The sequence below is a fragment of the Molothrus ater genome, chromosome 3, assembly GCF_012460135.2.
Source record: "Molothrus ater isolate BHLD 08-10-18 breed brown headed cowbird chromosome 3, BPBGC_Mater_1.1, whole genome shotgun sequence".
Taxonomy (NCBI): domain Eukaryota; kingdom Metazoa; phylum Chordata; class Aves; order Passeriformes; family Icteridae; genus Molothrus; species Molothrus ater.
In genome coordinates this window covers 36,677,343-36,702,562 of record NC_050480.2, presented here as the reverse complement: position 1 = coordinate 36,702,562, position 25,220 = coordinate 36,677,343, and the positions used below count along the sequence as shown (strand labels likewise).

At 37.3% G+C, this 25,220-nt stretch overlaps 1 protein-coding gene across 1 annotated transcript in view; it reads right to left on the bottom strand.

Moving 5' to 3' along the window:
* MAP3K4 (mitogen-activated protein kinase kinase kinase 4) overlaps positions 1 to 25,220 on the bottom strand; it is a 63,295-nt gene that overhangs the window by 16,143 nt on the left and 21,932 nt on the right. The window contains 14 exon segments of the mRNA XM_036379918.1: positions 419 to 519; positions 4,293 to 4,409; positions 5,301 to 5,397; positions 7,592 to 7,670; positions 9,707 to 9,785; positions 11,382 to 11,515; positions 13,934 to 14,095; positions 15,082 to 15,231; positions 17,042 to 17,308; positions 19,323 to 19,406; positions 19,491 to 19,590; positions 19,987 to 20,103; positions 20,413 to 20,570; positions 21,758 to 21,904. Of these exon segments, the coding sequence (XP_036235811.1) occupies positions 419 to 519; positions 4,293 to 4,409; positions 5,301 to 5,397; positions 7,592 to 7,670; positions 9,707 to 9,785; positions 11,382 to 11,515; positions 13,934 to 14,095; positions 15,082 to 15,231; positions 17,042 to 17,308; positions 19,323 to 19,406; positions 19,491 to 19,590; positions 19,987 to 20,103; positions 20,413 to 20,570; positions 21,758 to 21,904 (1,792 nt within the window).

The window sequence follows — 25,220 nt, the reverse complement described above, 5'->3', positions numbered from 1 at the left end:
CAACAGCAAGTATCTGTAATACTGCAGGGATAAAGAGCTGGACAGAAAACACTTCACTGTCCTGATGGATCCAGTTCAAACCTCATTAACAGTGTTTTGAAATTTACTATCAAATGGGGTATATAATTCAGAAATCACATTACTAATTTCATTTTGAACATTGGAACTCCGTAAAGCACCAGGAAATCCCTTCAGATACAATTCAGAAACAATATGAATGGCAGAGAATAATGGATATATCGAGAACAAAAGGATTTCCTCTGACTATATAAGCCCACAAGTTAAAAATCTAAGATTTCTGAATGCGATGAGGTGAAAAAAAATTTTAGAAAGGGTAAGAGCTGGCAACAGAGAGAAATATGTTAATGACATAAAGCATCTGCACATCTAGGTCACAATTTGTTACTGTGACAATCACCTTCTCGCTCTTCAGTGGGACTGGAGTGACGACTAAGGGATCTGAACTGCAACTCAGCTGCTATTGAAGCAAGTCGATCATTTTCAGGGACACTGGAACCCCTGTTAAAAAGAGCCATCATACTAATTAACATGTCATTAGTGTTCATTTAATGCAGTGCTAATTTAACTGCAGTTTTTAAGAGACAGAACCTCTGAAGCCTAGGATATGAACCATGAAAGCAACGTGAAAGGAAAACTGATGCCGAAAGGTAAACAGAAAACCCTCTCTATGCTTTTTCCCTCAAAAGAAGACTTTTTAGATTATTTTAGTTATGCTGCTCTATGAAAAAGCCCTAAGCTTCTAAAGCATAAACTTCAAACTGTTTCTTGTCTGTAGCAACAGAATCATTTTCATGACTTGTAACCTACTACTAAGAACAGCTGCTGCAGGATGCAGCTTGTGCCAGGGTTGGATATACAATCAGAAGTGATTCAGCTGGGTGATAATGTGAGCCACATCATCAGATGAATGTAGTAACTGATTCATATGTGCCTCGTGCACTGCAAATACAGTCATAGTCCACAGTCATTAAGTCAGAACCAATGGAAAGAAACAGAAGCTGGCTGACAGGAAGGACACTGTTAAATGACAGTGGCAGTCTGATAGCTTAGAGGCCCCAGTTCTTCCAAACAGCACAGAGTAGAATCAGATGCCTCAGAGTAAGAGCCAAATGAACAAGAAGGCTGAACAGGAAGGAAAACAATACTAAGACTTAAATTCTTAGGTCTTCAGCCACCTTCCTCCAGCCTCAGACAACAATTAGTGCACTCATTTTAGAGCCGTAAATTCTTTATGGAAGTCTTTCCACCTTTATAGAAAAGGTTCCCCTTCAATTTTTAAAGTTTGACAGGGAAGAATTGTGACTGATGTCTCCTTAAACATAGTATGTTAGAGGTAAGAGCTAAATGTTACTGAAAAGTGGGCAACATTTTTAAATCCTTCACTGAAAGCTAACAACTACAAAAAGATGAAAGATACTTTGCATGACAAGATCCACACACACCTATGAGAGGACTACCAGTCCTACAGTTCTTTCCAAATTGTATCTGAGTATTACCTAAAAATAGTTTAAAAAAAACCCCAAAAATAACAGAAAAACACCACTAGAACCTTGAGAACAGAAGTCAAAACCACAGACAACCTATTCCCACGCAAATGTTCTCCATACAATGTTTGTTTGCTTTGCACTTCCTTCTTCTGCCCAACCAGATATTGTAAGGAGTACTGTATTGTAAGGATATTTGAGCAGGAACTGAAACTAAACTAGTGAAAATCCTCATTATTCTTCAGAAATCTCATTCTTCAGGAAGTTGAGGTTTTAATAAGCAAGAAGGCTAAGGTGGTTCTCAGCAATGACTCCTGATGCATGAAATGCTTAAAAACAAGCAAAGCTACATCACCTCTAAAATGAAGCAGCAGCTGGACAGGCCTAAGCACCACAGCTTTGAATGCAGGTGCCTAAACCCCATTTCAGGCCCATCCTAGGCACCCACACCTTTCATTGACCCAGAAAGTCTGTATGCATATTATTAGGCAAAAATTATAGTAAAAGAGAAGAATGCTAGATAATTTTTGGCTCCAGCCCTGGATAAATAACAAAATGACGAATAATAACCACAGTTAGCTCAAAAATTGACCATCTATAAAGATTATAAACATAAACCTAGCATAAATGTATAAATGCCAGAAAGCTCAATGTAAACAACCAGGTATTAGTGCTTTGGATTTTAATTTCTAGTTATACTGTAGTGGCTTTTTTTTTTCTTTTGATTGTTGTTGTTAAAAAAAAACTTCACTAGAACTATGGTGGCATTTGTGCACTATGCACTGCCTAGTACAATTGATTTACCAAGTTCCTACATTCAACTTTTCATAGATATTTAATGCTTATAATCATGTCTTAAATGTCTAAAGAGTCTCTGGAAAGTGTCCAAAGCATCTGTCTTTGTGCTATTTCAGCACTGGACTCCACACTTTGCCAAACCACAAAACATTTTGTTGATCTAAAAGATTCCATTTCTCATTTGGATCACAAATAAACGAAATTCATAATTAAGACCACAATGCATCAAAGTTGGTAACTTTCTTTTAACTATACTAAAACAAAACAAAAAATTGTAGAAATATATTACACTGTAGTATTTTGCTTTCCTCAATAAACAGAACCCTGAAAAAAAAAACAGCAGCCTTCAGAACTCTGTCTCTGCTTTCATAAATTTTTTCTTCAAATGACTCCTAGCTCATACAGGGTAGTAAACACTACTTAAAAATCTAGACAGTGCATTAAAAAAACAAGATTATGGGATATTTTATGAACAACCATCATAAAAATGGTTTCAGAAAAAAAGCTGAGAACTCTAAGAAAAATACAAGTCTTTGAAAAACACTAATTTTCTCTCCCACTGTCAGCTTATAAAGCTGCCAGAACCTCTTAGTGAATATTTTCTACCATGTTACTTATTTGAAAGGGCTATTCCAATGCTGCAGACTACTGCCTACTCTGTCTTTTTTCTGAGGGGGCTTAAAACAGAAGCATAAAGGATAAATAGTGTCTATGTTTGAATGACAAAAATTTCAAGATGTATTTTCAACCAGAAAAAGGCCTAGATTCATAAGCTATACATCTGGAGGCTACTGTAAAAGGTGCAAGTCACATCTTGCAATAAAAATAAAAATCTTACAGAAAAGATTGTATATAAAAAGCGGCAATTTACTTCCCTCTTAACAGCTTAATGCATGCTTGTGCCATGCATCTGATAACAAATCAAACTATGATGGTCTGCTGGCTCACAACCAGAAATTATTTATTACAAAACAATTCATAATGAAGTTATATCCAAGTTTGGTTTGATCACCATCAATCTATTGTTCCTTCATCACCTCTTTTTTTTCTCTACCAGCTTTGTGATGTAGTCAGGTGTGTGTATCCTTTCATATGAATTTCTATCCCAAAGAACTTTCAGTAACCTGCAGTAGAAATAAGAATCTAAAAACGTATTTTTAAACCCTAAGACAAACCACTGTGTTAAGAGCAGGCTTTTCACAGTCAAGGGTGCAGGGGAAAAAAAAGGTAAACGAAGTTGGGACATATGTCAGTGGTCTGACTTGTAATATGAGAAGAAATACCAACAGTCTGAAATTATAACAGCCAAATGAAACATCAAAAAACAAGAATGAAACTAACGTAGGTCTGTCAAAAAAAAGTCTCTTTTGATGATACAGAAGTCATTTCTGTTACATATCCTGATGCAAGAATAGTTTCTTTCATATCAAGTTTATCTGCATCACCCTATGAAGCCAAAGGAGTAGCAAGAAATTATTTTTAAAAATTCTCATGTGTTGAATTTTACATTTGCCACTAGACAGTATTTCAAAATACTTGTATTCAAAATATGACAGACAATAACAATACCAAAACTGCTAGCTAACATGAAAAAAATGAAAATCCTTGTCCTTAGTTGTATCTTGCAGTTATCTTAGTAGAAGCGATTCTAGGATTCTAAGTGTTAGTTGTCAGTACTAATTATTTACTACAGTTATACCAATGAGCTGACTGGCATATGTTCATTGCAAGGACATTTTACTGAGCAAATCTGTAATCTACATCAGAACTGCATGCTTTAACTACCACATGTTCAGGCTTTTTGAATCTGAAAGTGGTCTCATCATCGATTTCTAAGACACGTGACTTTGCCCAAGTGGAACATGAATGAAGGAGCCAGTGGAAGAGACGATGGAGGGAAGGTGCAAACAATCTATTAGGATGTACGTGGGAGCAGTTATGTGGGTGATGCAGGGAGGATGAGTGTGCTACGGCACGGAGCACAGCTACCTGGTCTCATTGGCACTGCTGAGAGCTTTGGGCTGGGCTGAGTCGCTGCCCACGGGAGCGGGGCGACTCACAGCAACACTGCCATGGCTCCGCGCATCGCAAGGGACGCTCCGCGTGCTGTGGCAAGAAGAAAAACTTCAGGAAACGGTTAAAAAAATGAATGTATGGAGTTGAAAGTTTGTTTTAGAAACAAAATATTGAAGTGCGTATAATGATGCCTGATTTCAGAAGATTTTCAATTACATAAAGATTTTTATGTGGAATAGCTCTGGGTCTCAGAAGATTGTAGCTGCTAATGTATACAATAATAATAATACTCAAAATAAAAATCTTCTAATCTTTAGAATACTACTAGTTTCTGCCAAAGCTAAGTGGCTTCTGAAAAAAAAGTCAGTTGTAGAGTTTCTCACTGTCATCATATTCTTGGAAAAAAAGGGCCCTCTGTGTAAAATTATGCATGGCGACGTTTATTTCGACATTTTTTATACTATTTTTGCAATAATTCTCATGTCAACTCTTTCAAAGGCAGGAGAAAAGATCCACTGTTTTAAGCTTATCCATAGTAGGTTGGTAATGATGCAGAAATGCCACCATATCTCAGAATGCTACATTTTTATCTTCCATGTATGTAAATTCCAGAAAGCACTGCCACAGGAACTTCAGCAGGCATTCAAAGTGTGGAAGGAAATAAAAGTCTTGTTAATGAGCAGTTTTCACTGAATTAAAGCTTTTTACATTGAAACATTGGTTTCAGGAAAGATAAAGGGGATAAGAATGACTTCAAAGTGAGAACCCATGCACCAACAGAAAGGGGGGGTGGCCAAGCATCAAGAAAAGGAAATTTGTATTGTCCTTAAAAGCACATCAATAAATTCTCGATCACATACATGCTAATTTTTTCTATCTGCTTTGCCCCCAAAGGGAAGGAAAAGGTATTCCACTTACTGACATTCAGCATAGCCAAAAAAAGGACAAAATAGTTTAAAATGCTGTACTAATGCTCAATACCTGAAGCCTTCAGGTGTGGGGATGATGAGATGAGGATTTGGTGGATCACTATGGCACCGAGGCACTTTTACAGGACGGGGACTGTTTCGATGAACAGCTGCAAACATAAAAACAGATCACATTTACTCAGATGTCAGAAAAACTCTCTTAAGGGGCATTTCAAGACATAATATTAAAACAAATTCCTATATACAGAGTTAAGTGTGAACTGGCACGTATTTTATCCTTTAATAAAAATACATATTATTCCAAGTTTGAATAAATCAATCGTATGTATTAATACTTTTAATATTTTTGTATTACTTAACTCATCCATAAAATAATGAAAATTCTACAGATAGTCAAAAACTAGCAATTAGAAAATGTGTACATACTTCATAAAAACTTCATTGCTTCTACTTCACAAATTAATCTTATTGCCAAATAAATATTAACCAAATAATAATTAACAAACAGCAATATTATGTTCCTTTCCATAAGAATTAGGCTTTCTCAGACAATAACAGAAAGCAAATTAGGCTGTGGAAAAAAACCCATATATGACAGTTCTATCCAAACTAATGCCCCCATGACAGTCTGCCCCAAGGAAGTGGCACAAATGGACAGGACAAAACCCAAATGGGTAGTCACTATTTTTATGCCTAACTAATTCAGTGCCTCCAAAAGCAGTCTGCATCATCTGCCCCCAACTCCTCCTTATATAATAAGAAAAACACTGTGGCAGTCACATCTCAAGACAGCTGGTTGCCCACCAAACCATGAGTCAGTACTTTCTACCAGGCTACGTTCCTCTCAGGGAGCTACATTTCTGCCTTGTTTGCACTACTAGGGCAAGCAAAAGATGGCAGGGCCAGATGTTGGTTGTCCTGCCTGTAACTGGCAAACACACTAGCAGGAGACCCAGAAGGCAGCTCCTGCCCCAGCCAGGTAGACATCAGCTGTTTCACAAAGCAAAAAGACAGGATAAAACATCAGGAGACACACAGCTATGTGTCTAGAGGCAGCAGCATGAACACAACTGGATTCTCAGCTTTTGGGAAAAGGAGTAAAGACCACAGTAGGTTTAAGTCCTTCAAAGTGGTATGCAAATGTAACTAGGAAGTCTTCTTTTTCTTCTAATCAGGAGATAGGAGTGGGTATCTGCAGTATCTGCAGCCAGGATACAGTCTACGTTAAATTTCACATGTATTAAAGTTTCAGACTGCCTGTTGAAGTCTGCACCACTTATCTGTGTCACCTCCTCCCCATGCCTCTGAGACAAAAGCTGTCAAGCAATTTAGTTTGTGTGATCTGCAGTAACACTTATAAGAGTAACATTTATAATTTGGGATCATCATGCTGGTGATCTACCTAAAACAGGCCTCCCTCTCAACAGCAGTACTGAATGTGAATATACAGGTTTTAAATCACTGTACAGAATTTAGCTAAATTTGATTTTAGACTATGCTTTTTTGACTGACTTTCACTGCAAAGGGTTTGTCAGCTATAAGACTTTCTCATCAAAATGTTATCAAAACAAGCTTTCCTGAAAAACTGGAAAACCTCCTCTGCTGGGGGCAGATTACCCTCCCCTCATGTCTTCTATCATCAAACCCACCCAAGACGTGGGCACCAGGAGAAAGATAAAAAGATGACAAAGTATTTTGAAAAGTAAATGAGTCAATGGAGTTGAGAGGAGAAAGACAGAAATAGTGCTGAGAAAGAAATGAGTAAAAGGCACACACAGCAGGCAAAACATTATTTTCTCAAGATGCATCATCAAATATGTTGATTTCACTCTAATGATATCAACGCATATCTATAAAAATGTATTTTACATTATGCCATATTTTATAGCAGAGAACTGTTTTGCACAGCTCCCATGTATAATGTATATCATGTGTACTTGATAATATAAAATCCATTAGAAGCAAAAACATGTGCAGTGCCAAAGTGTAAATAGCTGCAGTGCCACAATGAAAGTCTGGGAGAGGGAGCTGTAACTGCCTTCTTAAAGTTAAAATCACTTCTTTACCCAAGCTTTAAACAACACAGCCCTTTCCTATAAGATTTGCAGGACTTCACAGGAAGGATAAAATGAGATAAAATAAATTTGTAAAGCTTTGAAATTTCTTGGGTAAAACTACCACATATTTACACTTTATCGGGAATAATGGTTTCACATCAACAATCACAAATAGATTGAAAATACTTTTATTGGTATTTCTCGCATTTTAAAAGCACTTTACAATCAAAATTCTGTAACAGCAGCAGCAAAGCTCCAGAACAAATGCCAGTAACTTCTGCCTTACCAAGGTACAAACCTGTAACAGGACTGTGAGGTTTTCCAATAACATGGCCAATGCACTCATTCATCAGAGCTTGTAAACTCTAGGAAAGACAAACATAAAAAGTTGTGATGTTTTGTTACAAGAAAGTTGATGGTCATATGACAAAGCTCACAGTAACAAAATTACATTTTTCAAGTGTGTATGCAATCTGTCAGTAAGTACCCCAATACTCTACATATTATATTAAACTTCTGGATCCACATTAGCATTTTGACTTAACTGATTTTTTAAAGCTAGAAGTCTTGGCTTTCTCTTGTCTTTTGTCCTTGTCAAAATTACATAACTGTAAGAACTGAACAGTAGCATACCATAAAGAATATTTCAAAATATAAAGGTATTGGAACTTAACGTTCATTGTTAATATAACTAAAATCACATTTCCTGGAAAAATTGTAACAACCTTTTCTGCTCTTACCCTCCACATCCCAAGAAAAAACCTAAAAAAATTGAGTGAGAATATGATGGCCCTGAATCTCAAGATGAAATTCTATTAAAACAAAAAATATAAAGCTCTGCATATTAAAAGAAATGCTTTCCTTATCTACCCATGAAGTTATCAAAACTTTTATGAAAGAAATTTTAAAAGTTAAAATCACTGAACTGGGCCTCAGACAATCTGAGACAAATTATTAGGTGTACTATTAAATGAGTATGTAATCCTGGACAAGTTTTCAAATCTTCCTGCGGTTCAATTTACTGGCCAGAACAGCAGGAATATAATGCATCTTCACAAAGTAGTAAAATTATGTTCTCTGGTAAAGCTGCTATGAAGGTCACTCCTATATGCCAGTTCACTCAGTGTAGCCAAAATTTGTTCCAGAAATTCAAAAACTTAGTGAAGACCAGGAACTTCAAGGACTAAGAAAGAAGAGAATTATAAAACTAAAGAAGTATTGAGCTTGAGACTGGCATATTTTACCAATGCAGACTGAGCTAGAATTTTATCTTGAAATATAGAGCTCTAAATATAGACCATCATTCTTCCATGGCATGATGTAGTATCTGAGAGATTAGGATTGACATTGCCATTTCTAGGTAAAATATTGTGACCTGTGCTATACAGATTAATCAAAGTGGCTTCAAGTGATGATCTCCAAAACTGAAATCCAGTTTAAGAAAGAAAAAAGTTGAAAAAAGAAAAAAAGTTGAAAAAAACTTAAGGTTTTGGGCTCCCCACTTTCTTTCCCCCTTACTTCCTCAAAGTCTCTTTCAGAAACTCTGTCAAAGCAGAAGAATTTAAGGGGCTACTTCCTATAGCTAAATTATCAGTATATTCCAAATACCAGCTTAACTCTGTCATTAAGGCAGACAACCCTTTCCCAACAACACAAATGCAGGACTAACACATAATTTACTAGAGAGCTCCTGATAAAAATACTTGTGGAAAAAAAAGACTAAATTATATATTTTCTGGATTATGCAAGATTAATGTGGTTGGCATTTCATAACACATCTTGAAATAAGTAAAAATCAATGCTAACACTCGCATTCTAATATTTTGTGGCAACTGTGCTTTCACTTCTCTGTAGTAATTTACCAAGATGAGAAATAAGTTCTCAGAACAGGAAAAGGAGAAAAGCAGAGTAGATAAAGCCAGCTCTAGTCTACTGTTTTTTTCATAATAAAAAAAAGAAAGATGCTCTAAAATCTGTTTCATGTTGGAACTACCTGGAAATTAAAAAATCTTTAAATGACAGGGATTTTGTATTCATATCCTTTGATGAACTTTGGGTGTTAGCCTCAGAAGCTTGAATTTAGAAATTGATTATCACAACTATAAATCTCTGTAGAAAGCTGCTGTCAACTATTCAAGATCCAAGATAAGGTGGCCTCCCAAGACAGTACTAGCAACTTGTCAGCAAACTGAAACCATTAGTGGCAATGGTCACAAATCTACTCTTTTCAGAATCTAACAAGCAGGAGAGATAGCAGCATCAACAGTGATATACAACAGCAATTGTTTCAGAACTGCATCTGTGTTCAGATGTTGTTTTATAAAAAGTATCCATGCAAAACATATACTGATAGCTTCACAAGCATTTACAAATAAACACCAGCAGAAAAACTTATCCATACCAAGAAGTCATCTTCTGGGAGAGCTGAAATAAATGCTGGCTCAATGGCTTGAAGAAAATCAAAACCTTGAGTTGCCCATCTATGTAAAAGAAAAAGACAGAAAATGAAATAGTCTTTGGCCAAAGCCATCATTAAGAGTTTCAATTACATCCAAGAACAGCAAATAACAGTTAATTATTTCTCCTCTGCAAAATATGATAAAATCCTCATTTAAAAACAGACTAATATAGAAATTACGTTTAATATAAAAAAGGTAAAAATGTTACCTTTTATCCAGTTCTATTGGGACAAAGACTGATTTTAGAAAGGACACTGCCAAATAAGGTGAGCAGACCACGCTATGTATCTACACCCATAACATGCTATCTTCCAAACAGTATCATCAACTCAACCATCATTTGTTTCAGAGCAACAAGCCAAACCACTGCAAACCCTGCCTGAAGTCTCCTTTCTGATACAAGACTGAAGGGATACTAAAGATTTCATGGCTATATGATTAGTAATGACTGGGCATCAGTGGTTTCATGGCCTAGACTGGCAAAGTAAAGTAAGTAACTTGGCTGGAATGAGTTGTGTCCTCAGCCACCTGCTGTCCCCCACTGCCTCCCTCTTTGACCTACTTGAACTAGCAGCTGCAACCTACAAAACACAAATAGAATCACAGGATATCCTAAGTTGGAAGAGGCACACACAGATCATGAGAATTGACCTTCTGACTCCACAAAGGGCAACACAGAATTTAAGAGCACAGTCCAAATGGTTCTTGAACACCAGCAGTCGTGGAGCCATGACCATTTCTCTGGGGAGGTTTTCCCAGCATTTGACCACCTCTGAGTGAAGAACCTTTTCCTAAATAGCAATCTGAAACTCCCCAAATGCGGGTTTTAAACCATTTTTAAGCTATTTTCTCTTGAATAGTCACCACAGAGAAGACATAAAGAAGTTGCATATAGCAACTCATTTTCCTCTTCCCTTACCCTTAGCCTAGCATCCTTAATTACTCCTCATTACATCTTGTCCTTTAGTCCTTTCACCATCTTCACTGCCCTTCCTGCTGCAATATTTTTATGTCCTTCTTAGATTATGGAGCCCAAAAGTGCCCAGAGTACTCGAGGTGAGGCTGCACCAGTGCCAAACACAGTGGTACAATCACTCCATCCAGCTGATTAGATCTGTTGTGCCTAAGGCACCCCAGGATACAGTTGGCCCCTTTCACCACCTGGGCACATCGCTGACTCAAAGCTTACAATCAACAAGAACCCCGAGGTCCCTTTCTGAATGGCTGCACTCCAATCTCTTGGCCTCTGATCTATATGGATACACAGAGTTACAGCACCCCAGTTGCAAAATCTGGCACTTGCCCTTGTTAAATTTCATAAGGTTGGTTATTGTGCAGCCCTCATAATCTACCAAGTTCTCTCTGTGCAATCTCTGTGCCCTTGAGGGAATTAATGTCTTCTCCTAATTTAGTATGGCAAACTTATTTAGTATGTACACAACTCCTGTATCCAGGTCACTGATAAAAACATTGAAAAAAACTGGCCCTAAAACTGAGCCCTGAGAACACTCTAGTGACTGGCCACCAGCCAGATGTCACTTCATTTACCCCAATTTTTTGAGCCCAACCCTTCAGCTCTACCAACAACTACCACAGCAGTAACAAGTTGGCTGTTACCTGGGTCGAGTGCCTCGGCCACTCTCACATTTTGTTAGCACATAATTCATCCATTTTCTGGCAAAGTTGATATATTTGTCTCCAATTTTCTGCCTGAATTCTCCAGACATCAGACGAACAACTTCTTTATGGTACTGTAAGAAACTGAAGATTACTTTCCACATATTAATAAGAACAACAATATCCAGTGGAGTATTTGCAAGCTAACGAAACTCTACAGTATGGTAACAGTCACATCCTATTCTTAGACAAAATTATTTTATGCAAGCAGTTGCCTACTTATAGACAAAAAATTAATCAAGAAAAGTATAATACAAAATATGATACAGTGAGAGGCAGTACTGAGCCACACTGTGTTCTTCTGTGGGCATCAGGCACACGCTGATGTTTAACAGTGTACACATCATTGAAGAAACATCCTACAAAAACACTTGGTTCTGTAACCAGAGATTGAACTGCAAAGTAGTGTTTATTTTCAGTTATATTGCAGTAACATTAGGGGATAAAAAAGTTATCTATGAGCATTTAAAAATCAAACAAATACCAGCTATATCTTATAAGACTATCCTAGAAGTACATTAGGATATGACACAATCTTTAAAAAATTTTACAAAGCCCAGAGGAATCAAATAGCAAAACAGTTAAAACATCTGAAACACAACATTTTGAATGCCTGCACTCTAATGCAAGCACTCAAAAGCTTGTACTGCATCAAAGAACCATCACAAACTCTGAAGAAATGTCTCATGTTACAGTATTATGCTATTCTAGGCTGAAAAACAGTGAGAAGGTTAAGTTAAACCACAGGGTGGTGGAGTGACCATCCTTGGAAGTACTATAAAAATATAGCTCTTTGTGATATGGTTTAGTGAGCATGGCACTCGCTTGAGTGGCACTCACTTGAAGGTTGGACTTGATCTTGGAGGTCTTTTCCAACCTTAATGATTCCGATATCATCTAAAATGCTGCCAAGCAGCAGAGCTTACAAGACTATACCTGAAATCATCAAGTTCTTAGAAGCTTTTCAGATTTCCAGGCATTGCTAATTTAACAGCAATCAGATTCATCTGTTGCTTTTTAATTATTCTCAAGTAAAATTGCTGAGGCAACACTTTTTATGATATCCTGCTAAAACTGGGAAGTCAATAGAAATTACCAAATGTGAGGCCCATCTACATGAAGGACTGCAAGGAGGATCCAGAAAACAACAGACCTGTCAGTCAGAAAGTTATGGATCATCTAGTGCAGGAGAACCAGGAGATTAGGACTAGCCAGCAGGGGTTTGTGAAAAGCAGGTTCTACTTGACTGACCTGACCTCATTGTATGAGAATGTGAGCCACTTAGTGGATCTGGGAAAGGTTGTGGATGTCATCTACCCATATTTTAGTAAAGCTTTTGACATTGTTTTCCTCAGCATTCTCCACAGAAGCCGTCTGCTCGCGGTCTGGACAGAGGTTCACTGTTTGCTGTGTAAAACTGGCAGGATTGCCAGGCCTAAGGATGGTGCTACACCCTTCTGGCAGCTGGTCACTACTGGGGCTTCCCAGGACTTAATTTTGGAGCCAGTCCTGTTTTATGTCTCTATCAAGGATCTGGACCAGGGGATCAAGGGCACCCTCAGTCAATTCACAGATGACACCAAGTCGAGTGGGAGTGCTGATCTGCTGGAGGGCACGAAGGCCCTGCAGAGGAACCTGGACAGGCTGGATTGCTGGACCAAAGCCAATGGGATGAGGTTCAACATGGCCAAATGCCAGGTCCTGCACTTGAGTCACAACAATCCCACGTAGCACTACAAGCTGGGGGAAGAGTGACTGCAAAGTTGCCTGGGGAAAAAAGACTTGAGGGTGCTGGCTGACAACTGGCTGGACATGTCCCAGAGTGTGCCCAGGGGGCCAAGAAGGCCAATGGCATCCTGGCCTGCATCAGCAATAGTGTGGCCAGCAGGAGTGGGGCAGTGATGGTACTGGGCACTGCTGAGGTGGCACCTCAAATACTGAGTTGGGCCCTTCACTACAAGAAACACAGTGAGGTGTTGGAGCAAGGCCAGGGAAGCACAACAAAGCTGGAGCTCAAGTCTTGTGAGGAGCAGCTCAGGGAGCTGGGGGGTTGTTTTAGCCTGGAGAAAAGGAAGCTCAGGTGGAACCTTATTATTTTCTACAACTACCTGAAAGGAGGCTATAGGTAGGTGTCAGTCTCTTCTCCCAAGTAAAAAGTGTTAGAACAATAGAAAACAGCCTTAAATTGAGGGGAGGTTTAGACTGGATATTAGGAACAATTTCTTCACTGGTAGAGTGGTTAGGCATTAGAACAGGCCACAGAAGTGGTTGAGTCCCCATCCCTGGAGTTATTTAAAAGATGTGTAGATGTAGACATAGTTCAGTAGCAGACCTGGTGGGGATGAGTTAACAGTTGGAATTGATTATGCTAAAGGTCTTTTCCAACCTAAATAATTAAATAGTTCCATAAATTCTTTTATTTCCACAGTTATTAGTTATCTTATTTGCATCAATGCAAAACCAGAAAATTCAATTGTTTTTTGTTTCCTTACCTCAAACCCAAAATTATAACCCTGAATCATGGCTTCCCGGTAGTATTGCTGCAAAGTGGCAGATTCAGATTCATCAACTTCAGCATCAAACTCAGATGTGAACATGTGATCAACTCTATCAATAGCACTGCTTATCTTATTGCATAGCTGTAATGCATCATTCTGAGTAACAACAAAAAGGGATGGGGAGGGCAGCAAAATATTACTTAGTCTTGTCAATCATAGAATATAAGGAAAACATGAATCTAACAATTACATTATTTTAAATGAAAAGGTACTACAATGCCACAAAAATTCATTCAGTCTTGAAAAAACAAACATTTTCCAGCAGTTGCATGAAGCAAGTCCTGTAATTAACTCAAGTATTATAATAAAGTTTGCTTGCATGTGATTAACTTTAAAAACAAAGACAGCAAAAGAGTGAGCAGGGAACCAACAAAAAAACCACAAAACAAACAAAAACATCCAACCAAAACCAGACAGACAAGAATGGAGAAAATGAGTTCTACTATCTACAGCATGATCAAGCCTTTGGTTCTATTTTCACCTTGGTATCTGGACACAGCCTCTATTGAATGCAGGGATTTGATACTGCCACTTAGAGCTCAATAAACAAACAAACAAACCAAACCCATCAAAGAAAACACTCATCAAACAAAAGCAAAACAAACAAACAAACAAAAAACCATACCACACCCACAAAACAGGCAAAGAAAGATTTAAAAACCCACACCAAATCCAAAAGAAAACAAACAGAGAGACTACCCACTTTTGCATTTTCAAATATAGGAAGAAAAGCTGTCTGTTGCAGATGATTGATTTTGATAGAACTTGGTTTTAGAAAATCATATACTTTCTTTCAATTCAATATTGCTGCCACTCTGTTGCTATGGTATTTCATCTGCATTATGGACTTGTTTCCCAATTACTCAATGCAGAAATCATTACACCAATATAGCTCAAAAACACACTCACAAGTCTTTTGCAAAAACAGAGTGGTAATTGTACTGAAAGTAAAGTCCATAGAGAACTGCCACATAACTTGAGCTTTATGCCATGAGCTTTGCAATCAAATCTTCTTCCACTTCTTTACTTATCAGCAAGCAAAGAACCATCAGTTTTGATAAATAATTTCCAAACCTGCTTACCTTTAGCTGCTGTAGAGCTTTGGCAATGATTGGTTGGCTGGATGTCTGTTCCTGGTGCAGAGATATGAGCCCTTCAATAGACTGCTGGAAAGCTTTTCTCTGACTCACAAGGTGGGCAGACTGAATGACTACAAGGAGGAGGTTATCAACCTGGAATACAAGACACCACTACTTCTTGTAAAGAAAATCCTCTCTGTAAAAATATATCCAATATCACCAGTTTCCAGTCAGTTATTTTTTAAATTCTAATATATGAAAGACCTCTAGTCACTATTCATTAAAATCTAAATTCACACAGAAAAGCTTGATGCTGGCAATAGGCAGAGTTCTATTAGGGTAAATGCCATAGCAAGTTTTCATGGGGAATATGGTCCTGTTCACTTCAGGAAAATATGGGAAACACTGCATTAAATTATCTTCAGATTAGCTATACACACACACACAAAAAAAAGCAACAGCTAAGCAAAAATAATGGTATTTTCTTAAAGCAGATGGAAATAACAACTATAACATAAACAGAGGTTTTATCCAAGAAACACAGCACACTTCAGGACAAAAGCCCACTAATGAATAGGGAAAGACAAAGATTTAACATGCCATATTTGCTCAAAATTCGAAAATTATATGGTATGTTTTGGAAATCAGAGCTCTGATATCACACAAGTCTATAACAGCATACAGCCACAGAATGGTGCTGCCATACTAAGTCTGCTGATTTCAAACTACAGACAATGCACCTGCAACAAGTTACTCACAAAACAAGACCTACTTCATCCTGACTTTCAATATCTCCTCCCCCAAGAATATTTTCATGCTCAAAACTCTTTAAGTGTTGATGAGATTCTTTCATTTGATGAGTACTTTACACCTTACATTTTCTCTACTTTGCAATCAAAATGCATTTTTTTAAGACAGAATCTTTCTGATTGACTTTTTATTTCCTAATCTTTCAACCCTGGATTTAAAAAAGCCTAGTAAGTGTTACAGACATATAAACACACACACACAGTGTTTTATGTACACTTACATATGGAAGAAAGCAAACCAATTTTCATCTATTGCTATTTTCATTTTCTGAATGAAATAATAACTTTGATAGAAGTCCGAAGAACTTCTAAGCACTTAATCAAAGGCTGTTTTTTTATTGTTCAACTGGAACAACAGGCAAACAAGAAACAATATGTTTGCACATTAAAAGCAGCAGTATGTAGAGGAGTGATTTTTTAACTGCCTGTAATTGCCAGAACCCTCTGGATGCCAAAGGTCAGGCACAGTGACATGGAAAGTCACTCTCTTCTTGGACAGTACAGCCCATTTATGGTAGGAATCCAAGGAACTGCATGACATACCAAAAGGAAAATTCATACAGCTTAACATTAAGGACATGAGAACACAAGGGGAAGGGAGCTGGCTCAGTCAGAGTGCAGCAGAACTGCTGGCAGGGAAACCCTGCTGGCTTGGGAAGAAGCAAAGTATGACTGGAAACATTTCTTCCTGCAGAACTGTCCAACATCCAGTAACTTCCAGAGAAATTTAACATTAAATGTCACAATTCATCCAAGATCAAGAGCAATTGGTTTCATGCCTCAGTGTGTGGAAAGTTCACAACCATCACATGTTCTTGGAGACTGATTAATTCTTAATGTTCTGTTTTCAAGTCTTATCCACACTGCTGAACACCCAACTAGACATTAAAAGTATCTCTATTTTTTTTGTACTATTATACAAGTACAACTCTGAAAAAGGCACATTTGTAGAGACCAATCCTGTCAGGAAATGCTACAATCCATTTAATATTTGCATTTAACACAACAAAGAATCAAACTCATTCCTGAATTTAACTTTCTATTACCTATAAAAGGACACATGCTTCACTTGAATCACTCCAGTTAATCTGACAGAATAAGCATTCATAGAGGTGTAGAGGTAACAAAGAGTGGGGGAATAAGACCACACCCACCTGCATGGTGCGCAGCGTATCAACAGTTTCTACCTGTGGCACTACTTTGACTGGCTGACCCTCCCATGCACTCCAGCTGTCATCTAATTCATGGTCTTTGTCACTGTGTTTGGTCATCAGCAAGTAGGCCTCATATGTAAGCTCATCTGAATCCTTGGAGCAATCCTTCCCAGCAGCTGCATTGAGGAGCTGCAGAATCACAGCCTTTTCCCCTGCAATACTGCCTGGTACGAACACTTGTAAACTCTCCAGTCCGGGAATTTGTACCTGCAGATAAGAAATACACTGAGTGAGTGAATCTCATTGTCTTTATGGCAAATAAAAGATAAAATAGGTACTATCATTTAAGCAACAGGAAGAATCTCCATCCTAAAGGGCTGTACAACATACATACTAAAATGATACCTTCAGCTAGTTTTGCACTGAAAGTCAAAATACATTATAAATTATCTCTTTAAAATCCAGTGGATCATCATTTTCAGCCATTTCTTTCTGTGTATTTCAAGCTAATCCTTCTACATATTCTCCTAAATGAATTTTGTAACAAAAGAAGTCCAGTTTCACATATATACTATATATGTATGCATATACACATATGCATACATATATAGTATGTATAAAAGACATATGTAGAGTATAACATATATATATACATATTTTAAAAAGTAAATTAGTCAACAAAGAGTGGAGTATTAAAAGAAAAATTCCTTCAGAATTCATACATTTCTCAGTGACTACAAAAGACACGAGTAAACAAAAATCTGTCTAAAAAAGTATCAATTATTCTTCTACTTTCATAAAAGCCAGAATAAGTCAAGTTAGAGGATTCTCTTTTAATAAAATACTACTCCTACCACTTAGAAACTACTTCCAAATATATCTGTCACATTGGTAGCAATACTTCAACCAAGTTAGGCATCAGAAGCAGATTGTAAAATAGCCAATATCTTGACTTGACATGAGGTAGTGACTCACAGTGGAGTTAAATTCTCTCTTTTCAGAGTGTCATGTTACCAAGCTAAGACAAAACACTGCACTCAGCAGTTCTACCACGAGGCAGACATATTTTATAACTAAAGGGACTATAATCTGCAGAATATTAATGGCTGTTACTGAAAGGTAAATTAGATTCCCAAAACTAATGAGCATTTGCCTGAAAAGGCTGTTAAAAATTTAAGCTCCCTACATGGATATTAGAGGGCCAATATATAAAGTGTTCATTATCAAAATATGTGTCATTTAACCCATGTATAACAGATGTGTCAAACTCAAGACACAATTTTTTCTTCGAGAAATGTACATAAGAAAAAGATACAGTCTTTCAAAGGTCTAGTAAAAGTAATATGGTGTCTTGAAGCAGCCAAGACTACACACTTGGGAGACAATATTTTTTTAAATAAACATATACTGATTTCCCTGGCTATTTTCCATCTCAAACAATTCACAGACCAGGGCCCTGCTGAGCCAGTTGTTTTATCCATGTATTTACAATCCTTTATGAACTTCTCTCCTATGAATTTGTTTGTGTCCCCTTCAACGATTTCTGTATTCAGCAAACATTTACATAAATCTAACAAGCATTATGTCATTAAAAAGTTAGTGCATTATATCCCAACTGTGAAATATACATTAAATGCATGGAAGGACAAAAAAGAACCACAAATCCAAATACATTTGAACTGCTGAAGCTGAATTTTTACGGAATTTCACAGAACCACAAATGTGGAACTTTACACTGCAGTAAACACAGATCAGCAAGAGCTTAACTTACTTTTGCTGTATAACACTTTTCTAGCAACAGTTACCCTGGAACAGAGCACAGTCCCTGCATTTCTCATGTCCTTAGTACTCTCTAGGAAGCTTGGTAAAGCAGACCTCCTCTATAATACTGTTGCTTTATAAAAGCAAAACACAGATCTATAGTCTGAGATTATCTACTCAAACATGTATCCATTCACCTTATAGATTTGCAAGCATTTGTTTCATAGCACTCACTGCTAAGTGTTATTAAACAGAAAGGTTTTTCCTCAGTCACAAAGAGAATCTTTGGAAAAAAAAGGAATTAAGGCACTGATTTCCCAAAGCATAGACTAGCATTCTCACTCATACAAGCACAAGTACAGAATTTGACTACCACAATTCAATATTAAATACACAACACTTTAAATGTTGAAATATAGATGTCCCCTTAAAACACTAGAACATGCCAATATTTGACATTTTGCTGAGCATACTCCGTTCACTTTCATGCCTCTAAACTTCATTACCTATGTGAATTTACCTTCACATACTCTTTTGTTTTCAGAGCATTCAGAAGATCTCGCACAGGGGCTGACAATGCAAATTCTGCTGCTATTTCAAGGTCCTACAAATAATGACAAAACAAAGGAATATGCTTTCAGACTAAATTTCTTAAATGCATATAAATAAGAGGAGACTGTTAACTTACCTTCCTCAGCATTTTAGCAAAACCAAGAGCCTTGGAGGCCCTTTCTCTAGCTTCATGGAACAGCTCTTTCAGTGCTCTGCTGGTCTCTATAACAGACCTCCTGAAAAATTGGTAGAAATTAAATTACAATGTTTTAATAAATCACATTACACTTACACAGCCATTAGAAAATAATTATTTACAGATATGTTAATAGAAGAACGTAAATATTTACAAGCAGCTGACAAATAAATTGAACTTGTGTAGGTACATTTTTGGTCAGAATATAAAAATCTAATTCAAATATCATTACATAAAAACATCTCATAGCCTTAATTACAGAGAAGGTTACTAGGCTTCAAAAAAAACAAAATGATGATTCATTACTACCGCAGACAGAAGTACAGTGATACAGAATGCAAGTTTGCATTCTAAGGAATAAAATACATATGCATCTGTCAGAGGCAGAGAAACATATATAAGTGTTTTGTAATTATTAAGCCAAAAGGTTTAATACCTGATTTCATCTGATGCCGTACTGTCATCAGCACTGGCCCAAAATTCATCGCAACTGTCTTGTAGTCCAGAATCTAAAAATATTCCTGTAGACTTCAGCAGCATTCCTGCAATATCACTGTAGCAACAGAAATGGTGGAACTTCAGAGTTTTATTGAGGTAGCATGGCATCTTATACTTCTTCCTTCTTATGCAAGAGAGCTGTTTCCATGTTCATGCACAGAAATAGGCAGCACCCTGGGGCCCACAGAAGCCACCTGCACCTACTACACCTATGGCCACTCCAATAATCCATACATTCACAAAGACTAACAGCTGCTTAATGACATCTCAGGAAGTCCCATCTGGGAACCCCAAACAACTGCTGACTTGAATACCCCTCAGGTATAAAACAACACCATAAGCAGAGGTATTAAATAAAACCTACCAAAATAGTTTTCCAGCTTGAGCTTCACCTCCTCTTATATAAGGAGTTATTTCTTTGGTGAAATTCCATTCCTCCTCTAACAGATTTTTTAAACTATGAGATGCTTGAGGTAACTGCTGCAACATTTGGATCCAGCTTCTCATATAATCAAAGTAAACCTGAACAAGGACACAGATAATTTAAACAGAAATTGTTACACAAGGTGTTAAGGACTAGAAGTTCTCAAATCAACAGACAAACTCAGTATTATACAATTTTTAGAAGGTATTTCTACAATAATTTTCATTTGCTCCAACTGAAAATGAGCTCCATGTTTTCACACAAAAGGTGGAATTTATGGCTCAGCAAGTATTAAGTACTATGTCTCCACAATACCTTCCTGAAAATATTGACCACCTTGCTTGCTGTGCTGCTATTTACCATTGTATTAGTGAATACTCACAGTAGCCAGAGGTTTTAAAGCCTAAACTGCTGAAAAACAGGTCTCTAAGCCTTTTATTAACTGGATTATGTCAAAAGGTTTTATCTGAACATATCCTCCTGGATACGGATAAGTGGCATGAAAAGGTCTCTGAGATTCTACACTACACTTGCTGTTCCTTTGTATCAAGTCTTATCTCTCACCTTTATTTAATTACTATTGTTTTAAACCAATATAAAAAATCCAGGTAAATTCAATATTTCTTTAACCATCTGCCCTTCAGGATCATATTGAATGCAAAAAATTACCTTTTGTTTCAGTTCAATAATCCATAATATCTCTCCTCAAAAAATGGTTAAGATACTTTCTACTGGTTTCAGGTATTTTCAGACTACACTGTAAAAATGCCAAGATCATAGAATCACGGAATATTTTGGGTTGAAAGGGACCTTAAGGATCCTCCAGTTCCAACCCTTATCTTTCAGAGGCCAAGTGGTTTTCTTAAAAAGACTGCTTTAACTAATTGCAACAATGAATACAAATTAAAACTAAGGTACCAATTATGCATTAATGCAATGCCAATAGATAAAGATACAATGTTAGCAAAAAATAATATTTTATTCAATATTTTAAAGGTTACTAAAATTTTAGTTCAAACTTATGGAATTTACAGTTCTATATATGAACCATTTTTGGTAAATACAGGCAATTTACAAGTATATTGTACCACAGAACAAAACCCAGTATTGCTAAAACAGCACTGGCTTGTGTTACCTTTACAAGTCCATTAAAACAATAAAATTGTATCAAAGCAGGAAAAGGAAAAAAAAAGAAAAAGGCAACCACCCCTAAAAGGGATACCAGATTTCTATTAGCAGTATTCAGATCAATACACCTAGTTGAATGCTCTTTTTTGAAGCTTACCATTAACATTTTATGCAAATCCTCTTCAAAAGCATCAATGTTGCAATCAATCTTCTGTAAGTCATCTAACACTTCCCGTAACATGAACTGGTAATATTGCTTCATTAAGAGTCCACCCTTCAGAACTTCTTTACACTCTCTCACTAGCTGCAAGAGAAAAACCCCAAAACTGCCATCAGTCAAGACATTACTCTTAAATTCACCCCTTGTCAGCCCACTTTGTCTAAATGTTAGTTTACCACTAAATAATTCCTACAGCTTTTTGAAACAAATACTGTTCCTCTACACATCTGCAGGAAAGATGTCACTAGTTTTCCAGGATTATTGCAATCCCATTATTGGCACATCAGTGTAAATGGAGGTGGAGGCAGATGTTTCAGACTTACTCCCTGCACAATGCCACAGCAAGCAGCTTACTGGATAATTAGTTTTGAAAAGGGCCAAAAGGGCTCACAGTCACAAAATCACCACTTTCAATAGAAGCAAGTCAGGAAAAACACACCATTTGTTTAACATATGCTTAGAGAAATGTTTTACTACAGTGAATTCACTGTCAATCTCCTGGGCAGGTGCCCTCAATTCCAAAATCCGTATCAGACTGAAAATTATGAATGTTTTTTTGTTGCTTCCCTGGGCAATGCTAATATGAGAAAAGTTCTCTTTTCAACTGCAGAAGGGGTTGCCTTTGGAAGAGCTGTCACCTCTCCCTGAAAGCTTAGTCTTTATCTATTTCAAGAGACATGCACAACCACAGTACAGGAGTACACAGGAGCAAGGATCATTTCAAACCTACACTAACATGTTAATGCCGGTCCTTCAGAAGCCCTTTGAGTGCTAAGTGTGTATTCTGAGATCATCATCAGTCTTCAAGTTTGACAAACTGATTCTTTTCTGAGGGTCAGAGGGAATGGAATTGCTGGAATTAATATGCTTTTTAAAATCTTCTATAATGGCTCTCCTGGCAAAGTAATATATCAACAGAGTGGACTCAATGTATGAGAAATTATAATGGCACAAAAGCAGAAAACATACAAGAATGTTATTAGTATGACAAGAGTCTCTGGAATCCTTTACAGACCAGAACACATTGTATTGCACTCCTTGATGTGCAGAGGAAACAAGGACAATAGTCTGAATTCTACAGTTTTAAATTTACCAAGTTAGGTGTAAAGGGTAAAAAAAGTAATTTTTTATAAGGTAGAAATCCAAATGGACACTTTTATATCCCTAATATGTCATATACTTTAAAATTAATGTCCTTCGTCAATCCACTCAATCACATGCGGTGTACTTTCTGTTAACCGATGGGGTTATTTTTTCCCTTCAATGTACATCCATTCCAAAATAAACTTGAAAAGCTTCATTAAAAATTGAGTTTATTTAAATAAGTCTCTTCTACAGGGGTATGCTATTGAGTAATAGAATATAGAATTCACAAAAAAACAGTAGAGTTAATCTTAGTGTCAACTTTTGAAAATGAAATTCATGAGGCAGTGGCTAAACATTGTACAATTTTGGTGTACAATGAGCACATGAAAGAATATACAGCTTAAACTGAAAATATTATCACTATTGGTTTGATGGGTTGCTTTTTGTTTAGGTAGTTTATACAACAAATTATTTTCTCAAAGCAGGTGGGGCAAGACAAACAATAAAAAATTTAACAACCAAACAGAAATAACCCACATGCACATACACACATCCACCTCTCAACATGAATGCTGAATTTAAAAACCATCTTGAACTGTTCAGGTAGTAAACTGTCATTAAAAGAGAACAGCTCTCTCAAATAATACAGGATTATCAGGATTACAAAAGCTAGTATTGAAAGTGAAACATGGACAAAAAGGAGGAAGGCAGCAAGAAAGAACAGGAGAAAAGGCACATTGTAAGAAGCATATAATCTGTGTTAGTTTTCTTTTCGTGTATATACTTTTTATTGAAAATCATATTAATTTTTTAATACAATTGACTTGCTAGTAATACAAAAATTTAATGTCACCTTGAAAAAGTTGAGTAACAAGACTATCATACCTGATACATTCACACAGTACTGCTACATATTTCCAATGGTACCAAAAAGTAAGAGACACTTAAAGATCTCCATGCCTCAAATAAGATTCACTAGGTCAATCACTACCAAAAACAGACTCTGCTGTGCTACTTGCATATAAAGAACAATCAAGACCATCTAACAGAAGGAAATGGAGCAGTGCCACTTCCAGAACGCTGTGCTGTAGCATCAGCTCTCCTTCATGAATAATATCTTGAAAGAACTGAAAAATCTTATGTCTGCAGTTAAGATGGTTCAGCTGTCTTGCGTACAAGTTTTGCATCCCTGCCCAGTGGCCAGGAGAGCAGCATGACTGAAGACAGGTGAGTTGATCATATTTCAGATGGTCAGCTTCTGAGAGCTAGAGAGTGTGATGCAGGACATTGATGAGGTCCCCTCTCAGCTGTCTCTTCTCCAGGCTGAACAGGCCCAGCTCCCTCAGCCTTTCCTCACAGGAGAGATGTTCCAAGTCCCTAATCATCTTTGTCCTCCACTGGAGCCAGTCCAGGAGCTCCATGTCTCCCTTGTACTGAGGAGCTCAGAAGTGGACACAGCAGTCCTGATGCACCTCACTAGGGCTTGAGTAGAGGGGCAGGATCACCTCCCTCAACCTGCTAGCAATGCTCCCACATGATAATAAAACAACCTAATTTGGGGATCAATCTAATTGTAGGAACCAGCTTCCAGAAGGTTGGACCAGAGAATCTCTAACCCACTCTTCTCTGTAATTCTGTAATACTCTGTGGACTTGCAGAATAACAGAGACTGCTGGACTCTTCAGCTTCATGAAGACTTTAGGAATTGTAATTTTTCAGGAAACAAACAGACCTATTTGCAAAACATCCTCCACAGCTCCTTTGCCTATTCAGAAGTATTGTGTGGGACAGGAAGCATTTACTGAGTTGAATTCATGTTTTCAATGTCATTAGTAAGGCAATATCCACCACCAAAACAGTCTGGTACAAACATATTGTTTTCCAGGAGGAAAGTGTAATTTTTACTGAACTTGGAGTCCACAAGGAGCACACAAAATGTTAAGGGGGAAAAAACAAAATCACCCCCATCTCTGAAGGGTACATTGTGCTTAACAACAGATTATGCTATGCAGCAGATCACTCTGTGACTCTTAAGGCTGAAATTGTAGGCTTCAATCAATGGGGAGAACAAGGGAGAGCATAGGGCAGGAAGCAAGAGAGGACAAATTTATTTGGGTCCACAAAGTAACATAGCAACAGATTTAGGATCAGCAAGTAACTGGGATGTGAGATCATAATCAGTCCAAGAACTTATTTAGATGTTTACTCCCAGAGATCATCTGATAAAACCGCAATTTGGTTATGCTTGCCAGGATGCAGGGACATCAGATGAATTTAGGAGGTCCTAGGCTATAGTTTGAAAATTGGCATTAAT